Source organism: Lissotriton helveticus, chromosome 6 (assembly GCF_964261635.1).
Source record: "Lissotriton helveticus chromosome 6, aLisHel1.1, whole genome shotgun sequence".
NCBI classification, from domain to species: domain Eukaryota; kingdom Metazoa; phylum Chordata; class Amphibia; order Caudata; family Salamandridae; genus Lissotriton; species Lissotriton helveticus.
Window position 1 is genome coordinate 2051595244 of NC_136067.1, and position 10528 is coordinate 2051605771.

General features: G+C 47.9%; 1 protein-coding gene across 2 annotated transcripts in view; it reads right to left on the minus strand.

Moving 5' to 3' along the window:
* Positions 1 to 5851, minus strand: part of ZNF513 (zinc finger protein 513) — a 101070-nt gene extending 95219 nt beyond the window's left edge. Inside the window, exons 1-2 of one of the 2 annotated variants that reach the window (XM_078650108.1) lie at positions 5430 to 5851; positions 4029 to 4157 (exon numbers count right to left, since the gene is read on the minus strand). Coding sequence is in view for 1 of the 2 variants with exons in the window: in XM_078650107.1 (XP_078506233.1) it covers positions 4029 to 4157; positions 5430 to 5469 (169 nt within the window). In the remaining variant the exon portion in view is untranslated. The remainder of the gene's footprint in view (positions 1 to 4028; positions 4158 to 5429) is intronic. The other variant, XM_078650107.1, reaches the window with a different exon arrangement.
* Between the last annotated feature and the right edge of the window lie 4677 nt (positions 5852 to 10528).

A 10528-nucleotide genomic window follows, 5' to 3' on the forward strand; every position in this document is an offset into this window, starting at 1 on the left:
GGCAGGGAAAGTCACCCAAAAAAGGGACATATTAGGTTTACAGAAATCAAGCAAGGGCGGCGGAGGGTCAGAGAAAGCAAACGGTGACAGGGCTAACAATTAGAGGCTGGGCAAGGAATCGGGGGCAAGCAGGAACAGAGGAGAGGCAAAGAAAGCAAAAAGGGAAAAAGAAGAGTGCTGTTTAGAAGGGTTCCGTGGCCTTCCCCGCTCTCCAGGGGTGGAGGAGAGGAACATAAAAAGTTTAAAATCTATTGTATATAGTACCTAGTGCACTGGAAATCAATCGCTGCTGGTGCGCCGCGCTCAAACATGAAGCGCGGTTCCAGTGTACATAAACGTTATGTGCGCAGTGCAATGCGTGGGCCTCCGATGACGCGTTGTAGCAATTTTTGAGTGAGGTGCGATAAGCCAAGGAGAGGCGAGAAGCAGCTTCCGTGCAGCGGCTGTGAGTTTGTGCACCTTTATAGAAATGCGCTTTCTAAAGTCAGCCCTCCCGCCTCTCTCTAACAAGGCATCCTGTCCAGTCTCCGATTTCACGTTTCTCACCATGCAAGGTATATCTCGTGCCCTTCTCATGCAGCCCGCACTCTGACACAGAGAGAGCATTATCGAAGTGGAACTGTTCCTGCGGGAGGGTGGGGGTGGGAGGGAGAGGCTTTGTTTTCACAGTAAAGCAAACAGTGGTCGTGGGTGAGCGTTGCTTGTGTGTAAAGTGCTGCGGCCGACCATGAAGCGGGAAGGAAACCAAATAAAATTGTGTTTGTGGTGCCTACATGTCCGTCAAAGTAAAATGTAAGCAGTGCCATGCGCTGCGGTGATAAGAGGGCGGAAAGGACGGCCGTAGAAAAAGAAACGCGAAGTAAAATGTAAGCAGTGCCATGCGCTGCGGTGATAAGAGGGCGGAAAGGACGGCCGTGGGAGGTGAGAGTAGGAGAGTAGGAGAGTGGTGCAGGCGGGGGGCGGGGAGCGGAGCCTTTGAAGAGACAAATGGTGACGGGAAGGAGAAATGCCCGAGGCACAGCGCAGGCTCTCGAAAAGAGAAAACAAAAGCCTTTGATGCAGCAGGGGGCGGAGCGATGCCTTTCAAGTGAAGCTGCTGGCGGCAGATGGCTGGCTTTCATGTGCACACGCATTTTAGGTTAATCGCTTGCGCATTGAGCTTGCTTTTCACGGGCACTGCATGGAATCGCCCGATAGTTAAGCTCTGGATAAGCCCCTATATTCTCGCAAGCGCATTGACAGGCGAGACCTAAAAAACGTTAATGAAGTTTGAATGCAAATGTTGTTCATTAGAACAGATAAGATTCATCACACAGCGGTGCAAGAAGGATCATCCTTTATGACTTGGACAGCATAGTGAGGACAGATTTGCAGGGGTGCCTTGGCAGTCAGAGCCTCTAAATGAGCATGCTAAACCGAATAAGTAGATTAACAAGCCAACAGAGAGCATATTGAGGTGCGTGCAGTTGAGAAGACCTCTCTTATAGAGGATCTAATATTTCAATACCTTTCTCCTGGGGCATCCTAACAGGTTACGTGAAGATTACAAATGATCTACAATGTTGCAGATTGCATGTGTATGACACATCACAGCATAATCATGTCTCCGACTGCAGTGCTGCAGCAACAACAATGCATAACACTTTTTCCACTGCTTCCAAGCACAAAATTAACCATCTCGAACACTTATCTCCAGATCATCTTAAAAAATATTACAAGGTTGCTCTAAGTATGTTTAGGATGCAGTGCATAATGTAAAGATATAAAACAGAATTCCAGATTCGTTCTCATGTAAACAAGTTTGTTGTTTCGAAAATAAAGGTGACTTAACGTGGTCATGCCATTATCCTACGCAAGAATCTGATTAACTTAAGACAATAGTCAAGAGGCCTTTTGTATATTATTTAACTAAAACTTTATAAGACTGACAAAAATATTAAACAACACTAATAATGTTTCAACAGTACATCACAATGCATTATTCAGAAAAACGGACTGGTATTTTTGGCAAGCGGTTTTGCCCTTCAAATCTTAACTTTGAAGTAACATCATTTTCAAACTGGTACAATGAAGCATGCTCCAGAACATGTTAGAGTTAGCTGCAATATCCACGGCGACTGCTGAGACAGATTCTCTCATAACTATCCTCTTTAAGACTGCACTAAAAACACATATCAACATTCCTCCAAATTCTGCATTTTAAATGATAGTCATTCTCCCAGGTTTGGGGACAGTACTCAAGCCTATAGCGGACTCATGGACTGCCACGGTCAGCTAGAATAAGGTATCAATGGTCTGCGGCCATCGTTGTAATTAGGCTCTCTCCTTAGGGAGCCTGGGACAGATAAGATGGGCCTTTGAGGATCTTCTATTCTACTCCATGCTTCTACTCTAGCATTCTCTGTAGACAGGGTAACAAAGCATTCACCTTCTCTTTATGAAATTAAATAAGACATGTCAGTAATTTTGGGTGCCTGAGACTTCAGTTATTTTAGACACCTTGCAAGCATGTAGTACCTGATCACCAGTTATTTTAATTAAAACCGTCGCTCCTTGCTGGTGAAAATACATTAGAAAGGAGTGTTACAAAAAATTAAAAAAAACTGCCTTCTAGGCAACTGCACCAGTATGGGGCCACTACGGTTCAGAAGACAAGTGACTGATGATACAGTATAATGTCTCGCCTCTCAAAGGTTTTTCTTTATCTAAAAATCACTACGTAATATTTCTTTTCAGCTACAGAATTTTCTCCATAAACTGCTTTGGAGATATCAAACAAAGGAGCTATATATTTTAGGTGTAATCTACAGCGGTCCTTCAAAAGAAACAGGTATAAATAAAGTCCATACAGGTGGTCAGCATCTAAAATGTATATCTTCTATGGAGAACCTTGCCCCCCCTCCCCCATAGCGTCAAAATAGCTAGATAAACATGTTTCGGCTTTAGACACATTCTGAGGACATCACAATCCGTTTATCCATTGCTAAACCATTTAATGGATGGGTTGGGGGGTAAGATTCAGTCTCTTATGACACCAAGTTGAGGTTTTCCCTTTCTTCCATAGAGTATCCTCAATAAGCGGCTAATTAAGACCACCCCAGATAGTTCTGGTTGCTGTGCAAACCCTGTTTGTGCAGGGATTGCAATTAAACATTATGCCATGTTTACCACAAGCATGAACCCCTACACCCACACTGCAAAAAGCAATGTCGCATCGTATTAGGTGCAATTTAGTACGCCCTATAAATTCTGAACCACAGTGTATCAGATTTTACTGGATGCCCAAATGATCGCAAACTATTTTCTGGTATTCATAATGAGAGCCCAAGAGGGATATGGATATATATATATATATATATAAATAAAAGATTCTCACACGCTGCCAACTCCTTTTATCCAAATAACTGACTAACCTATCCACCACTTAAAATGTACTCGCATGTTTCACTATACTAATTCAACACTAATCCTCTATGGGTCCCGGAGTAGCGTGCTACTCGCCGAAAAAGCGCTTTGACGCCTCGTCAGGGGTAGTAAGCGCTATATAAATGCAATTACAATACAATACAATACAATACAATGTAAAGGCCAAGTAAACATTCACAACATTCTAGAACTAGAAATTTCCAAAACTGCCAGACAGAGAGAAGGTAGCTTAATCAAGTTGGCTGGTAGACAGCACACGTAATAAACATTAAAAAGAACATCCTAACCTAGCAATCACACAAACAAAATGTTAGAGATTGTAGAGTTGTCACTAAAATAAAACGTAAAAGAAAAAACAAACCTCTTATGAATGAAAGTGGGATTTTGCTGTGCAATGTTATGGTAACAGACAGTCAACAAATGTCAACTTTTTCTCTTGAAAACACAGCAAAGATGGAACATACATGATGAATTTCTGAACAACCTCATCACTGCCAATATCAATTATACTTAAACAAATGCCGGCATCAAAAAACGTGGATACAAAAGAGCACAACGCAAGCACGATGGGCAACAGAGCACAAAGAATGCAATTTACTGACCTTCAGAGTCTTTCTCAAATGCCAGGATTCGGTCACTGCTGTCTTCGAATTCCAGGTCCTGTCCTAGAAGTAGGTCACTTTCTAGGACAAGGCTCCCAGTGCTCACTTCCAGGGCGTCCTCCGATTCCACTGCACAAGGCAAAGACGAACCAGACAACAATCAGAAGGGGCCAGGTTAAAACATCTTAAATAACATTCCCTGTCCATTCCAGGGACGATTCCAAGCCCTCAGAAGTCTCTGCAGACCTGAACGAAGCATGACCAGTCAGCCATAACAAAAATCCTCAACATCTGTTCATTTATTTGCCGATACGTTAACAAATCATTGTAATGCTAGAACAAGTGTCACATTCGGGCCCTTGATTTGACAACGAAGACTTGGCTAACCTCAGTCAGCAGACGTTGTGTATAGCAATAAACGCCTGCCTGAAAGTGCCCTCTGTGCAAGGTACACAATGTTTCTACCAAAAAACACTAAACATGCTATATTTATATATGTTAATTTGTATTATGTGTATTTGATGTAATTATGGAAATTATTTTGTACAAACTTGAATAATTGGTCTTTTTCTATATAAAAAATATACAGAATGAAAAAAGAAAGTAAAAATGAAATTTTATAAAGTATATAAAGAAATTAAATAATAAAAGAAATTTGAATTAAAATGTCAAGTGTCACTTGTGATTCCATGTATTACATAGCCCAGGAGAGATGAATCTCTAATACAATGGATAGATAGGCCACGAGGGAGCATGTTTAGTGTTTTTTGGTTATTTCCCCTCTTCTCCCTGGCCTGAAAGTGTAACCTTTAGAGGGGGTCCTCTATTATGCAGTAACACAATGCTTCTACCACCCCTAGTGGGCCATCAATGAACACAGCAAAAGTTGTATTAGCACGTGAGAATTGTACACTCTATTCCATGCGAATTGGTTTTAATGAATGAGCTAAACGTGGAACAATTCGCCCTCATAACCCTTGAAGCAGTTTGCTGGCTGCACCCTGGAAAACACCGATAATAGCCCTTCATAAACAAACTCACCACTATGCTAAAAAAATCTATTCCGATCCATCTAAAAACTATAGCACATGCTCTCATGTTGCAGCAATAATAACCAACCCTGGGTTAGGGAGGAGTGTGCTGATGGAGCAAGGTTTCATACATAAGAAACTTGCTTGGATTCAACCCTCTACCCACTTCAAAGCGCCTCCTCGGCAGTAGTAAGCGCTATAAAATGCAAATATAATACAATGCAACAACCTATGTGTAAAATAAAGTTCTAAATTTGGCAGACATGCTCCCTGGTGACCCTTCCACGTGAGGAGACTCCTCCAAGCCCCACCTCCATGCCCTCCCCGGGGGTGATTCCCACTCTCAGGGCCCGGCCCTCCTCCCACTCACGTTTGACGGGCTGCGGGTTCAGCTGCTTCCTGCGGGGCATCCTGTCGGGCTCCAGCCCGCTGTCTGAGCCCCGAGGCCCGCTGGGAGCCCGGCGGCGGCCTCCTGCTCAGTGCCCCTGCCCGGTCCTCCTCCACCTACGGCTGCGCCGCCCCCTCCAGACCGCGGCAGCCTCCATCGCACGCGCCCAGAGCGGCGCGGGTCACGCACGGCCAGCCGCCGCGTGCCCTGCGGCCAATCGCTGGACTCCCCATGCTGCCGCGAGGCTCTGGGGCCAGCTGACCCCCGCTCCCGCGAGCCCCGGGGCCAATCACCGGCTTGGCACGCCACCGGCGCGTGCCGTCCCGCTCAGCTGTCACTTTTCCCTTGCTCGTTCATTCATGTGTTTTCTTTCCCTTCAGTAACAGCTGGTACTTCCGGTAAATGCATTTCCTTATCCGGGTATGCCCATGTTTGCAGGGAGTTGTAGTTTTTTATTTTATTTAATGCATATGACTTTACCCAAAGGTGTTAGAGCGCTTTACAATAGAACCAAGTGCATTACATTAGGAGATTTACAAAATTACACGTTACAAATACAATCAGGATAGGTAAAAAAGTAAAATAAAATAAGAGGTGGCAAAAGATTAGGTTAGTATAGTTAAAGAATACATATTTACAACATTGGGCACAGTTGAATGCCAAGCGGCCTTGAGGGATATGAAAATGGATGAATTAATCCTGGAGGTGTCTTTGGAAGATAAGAGATTTGAGATCTGTTTTGAAAGTCCGGGTAGATGTGGAGGTTCAGAGTAATGGAGGAAGCGAGTTCCAGATTGTAGCCGCATTGCCTGAGAAGGATTGAACCATAGATCTTTCCTTTTTGAAAGTAGGGGGCTTGAGCAGTAAGTTTTCAGCATTGCGTGAAGGTCAAGAGCCGCCTGAAATTTTAAGATTATTCGCTATCGAGGGGAGGAAGTGTGCATGGCTTGTGGGTGATACAGGCAGTCTTGTAGATTGACCTTGTTTTGATGGGAAGCCATCGAAGAGAAAACAGTATGGGTGTGATGTGATCATTTTTTTGGCTCCCTAAACGAAACGAGCCGCTGAATGGAGTATGGATTTAAGAGGGGAAAGGCGGGATTTGGGGAGACCAGCAAGGAGAGAATTGCAATAGTCCAATCTAGAGAGAACCAGAGATTGGACCAAGGCTTTTAGGTCTTGCTCCGGAAAGAAACGCTGAATCCCCTGGGAAGGCAAAGTTGGTAATGTGCATTCTTGGTGATGGAATTGATGTGGGAGTGTGGATTGAACCTTTTGTCTACTATGACACTAAGGAATTTAACGCTGTCAACAATGATAGGTTTGTTATCAAGTAAATTCAGCTTGTCCATCCAAGATTGAATAGGAGGAGAAGAGAGTGAGGTAGAGAGAAGGAGGAATTTAGTTTTGGAAGGATTCAGAATGTGCTGATGAGTTGACACCCAATTTTGGATAGAGTTGAGAGTACTGTTGAGGATTGAGATGTCGTGTGCGGAAGACACCTTAAGGTAGATTTGGGTGTCATCAGCATAGAGGTGGTAATAGATCCCAGATTTACCTAGGGATCACCTGAACTGCCTAATTGGATTCCCGTGCTGCTGGCTGGGCGTGCGACCGCACTGAGGGATTCTGCTTCTACTCCTAACCCCTGAAGGACTCTCTGACCTCGCCGGACCCGCTTCGCGGGTCCCGCAGCGCCTAGAAACCCAGGCTGCTGTTTGCTGCAGTGAGACTGTCGGCGGAGGAGCGGGCAGGAAGAGAGCCGGCGGGGCTGCGAGCATAGGCAGGGACTCCAGTCTCCAGGAGCCCCTGCGCGCCCATTCCATACACCTGGGCTGCTCTCCCCGCTGGCCACACCCCCCGCTCTGTCCTTTGAAAACCTCCTTGCTCCATCAGACCCGTGGATCACCTGAACTGCCTAATTGGATTCCCGTGCTGCTGGCTGGGCGTGCGACCGCACTGAGGGATTCTGCTTCTACTCCTAACCCCTGAAGGACTCTCTGACCTCGCCGGACCGCGCCTAGAAACCCAGGCTGCTGTTTGCTGCAGTGAGACTGTCGGCGGAGGAGCGGGCAGGAAGAGAGCCGGCGGGGCTGCGAGCATAGGCAGGGACTCCAGTCTCCAGGAGCCCCTGCGCGCCCATTCCATACACCTGGGCTGCTCTCCCCGCTGGCCACACCCCCCGCTCTGTCCTTTGAAAACCTCCTTGCTCCATCAGACCCGTGGATCACCTGAACTGCCTAATTGGATTCCCGTGCTGCTGGCTGGGCGTGCGACCGCACTGAGGGATTCTGCTTCTACTCCTAACCCCTGAAGGACTCTCTGACCTCGCCGGACCCGCTTCGCGGGTCCCGCAGCGCCTAGAAACCCAGGCTGCTGTTTGCTGCAGTGAGACTGTCGGCGGAGGAGCGGGCAGGAAGAGAGCCGGCGGGGCTGCGAGCATAGGCAGGGACTCCAGTCTCCAGGAGCCCCTGCGCGCCCATTCCATACACCTGGGCTGCTCTCCCCGCTGGCCACACCCCCCGCTCTGTCCTTTGAAAACCTCCTTGCTCCATCAGACCCGTGGATCACCTGAACTGCCTAATTGGATTCCCGTGCTGCTGGCTGGGCGTGCGACCGCACTGAGGGATTCTGCTTCTACTCCTAACCCCTGAAGGACTCTCTGACCTCGCCGGACCCGCTTCGCGGGTCCCGCAGCGCCTAGAAACCCAGGCTGCTGTTTGCTGCAGTGAGACTGTCGGCGGAGGAGCGGGCAGGAAGAGAGCCGGCGGGGCTGCGAGCATAGGCAGGGACTCCAGTCTCCAGGAGCCCCTGCGCGCCCATTCCATACACCTGGGCTGCTCTCCCCGCTGGCCACACCCCCCTGTCCACCAACCAATGACAGACACTGATAGTGAATAAGATAGAACACGACTCACGCGTCGCGGGAGCACGCGGGAGGACGCCGGGAGAAGCCCGGGACAAGGGCGGGACCGTCTTTGGCCGTCAGAGGCCGAAGGAGGCTGGGCCGGGCCCACTCTCTTGATCCCACTTACTGGACTTTTCAGGTAATGCCTTCGCCCCCATCACGGGAAACTCCCTCAAGGGATGGCGCTTCCTGCTCTGGGACTTTGGATAACTATTTTAAAGCTACTAAAGGAGAGGTGGACAAGGAAAGCTCGCTTGAGAAACGTAGGGTGGAGCGCAGGCGCTCCATAGAATCTATGAAAACCAGGCTCTCGACCGATATCTTCCCTTACCCCATCACTCAAGAGGAAGGTACGCCACCTAGCAGTTTAATTAATTCGACACTCGAGGACTTTCCCGTCTTATTAAGGGAAGTTCCTTCGACCCCAGGGCTAGCGGGTGGAAAAAACACAGAGTCAGCCCCTCAAGAGTTTTCCCACACTATTGTTAATCAGTTAACCCAAACCCCACCTATGCAATTGGCTAATAAGAGCAAGTCCAAATTAAATGTAGTGGTGGAGTTACATAGGCCCCCACCTAGTAAACGTGCTCGGAAATCAATGGGGGGGTGGGGGAAATCTAAAATATCACATCTTGACTTTGGCAAGAAACGCACTAATTCCGTCCTACCGGGGAAACCTACGGAGATAGTGCCTACCATTCCTCCTCCTAAGCCCCCAAACCCCAGTATAACTGCCAATACTAAAGAACCAGAGGTTATTGCGTCAAACCTAAACCTTCCACTCTCTGCCAAGGGGAGCATCGAATTCCTACTCCGCTCCCTTTTGCAGCCTATTACCGACAGCTTAAAAAAAGTCGAGATTAGGCTCACCCTGCTAGAAACTTCTCTTACCACTCTGAACACTCTAGTAAGTAAGCAGACACAGCTAGTGGGAACCCACTCCTCTGTTGGGGATCCATCCAAAGCAGAAGCTGCAACTAATGCCAATAAAGCCCCCCCCCAGAAACCCGCAACCTGCCCCCCCTCTGCAACCTCTTATGGCCATCCAACTTCAGGCACGACATAATAACCAAAGCAATAGACCTATCCACCCACTGGATCTAGCCCCCCATAGCTCTCAAACAGAGTCCTCTGGAACACATCAAGATCAGGTTAATGCCCCTCCACCCACGCCCGTTGGCCCAATTCCAAGACCACGGAGGCCAGACCTCCCGCCCGAAGCTAATAGATTAATGGTGGTCTTAGCTGGTGCCCCCCATTTAAGATCTGGGGAAAATGAGGACTATCAGTCTCTTAAGAAAAAGGTAATCAAATGGCTTAACTGGAATCGACCCCTGCCATCCCACTTTAATAACGAAATCATTATCGTGAGAAGGGTGCCATGGCTAGGGAAGACCAGGAAAACCATAGTGGGGGACTGCATCATGGTAACCTTTAAGGATCCGGGTACGGTCCGACACATCTGTGGAGGCATGAATCGTTCCCTCGATTCCACCATACAGACCCTCCCAGTATCTTTTTTCTTTCCACCTATTCCCAGCCACCAGGTTCCAATACACGATGACTGGACAAGGGTGGAATACAGACGCAAACACAAAGGCTTTGTACAACGCCCGTACTTCCAACCGCCGGACACACCTTTTTGCGATTTTAATCGCTTTAACTGTCTGAACGATTTGGATGGGGTCGATTGACTTACTGTCTGTAAGACAGTGCCTCGGGTCTCGGGCCCCCGTGGCCTCCTGGAACTACCCATTTTGTCCCCCTGTCCAAATTCTGGCCCACTGAATTACCCGGCTGCTTCAGACCACGGCAGAACCGAATCTTCTCACCTAGCCACTGATGGGGTAGCTGTTGTTGAGGGGACAACTATGGTTCCTTTTCCTGTGGGCAACGGTGCGCCGAAATCCCCGGTGCCACATGCAGCTTTTGCTGCCCTCGCTACAGGCCCCGATACTGAAGTGGAGCCTGGACTCATCTCTTCCAACCCTCATGGTATGGCATCTGCCACCTCAGAACATTTGAAGATAATCTCCTGGAACATCGCGGGATTATCTAACAAATTGGAAGACCCGGCCTGGGCAAAGTACATAGAGACTGGTGACATATGTATGTTCCAGGAAACCTGGGCCAGAGAGGACTATGGACACCAAGGTTACTCATCATTTTACAT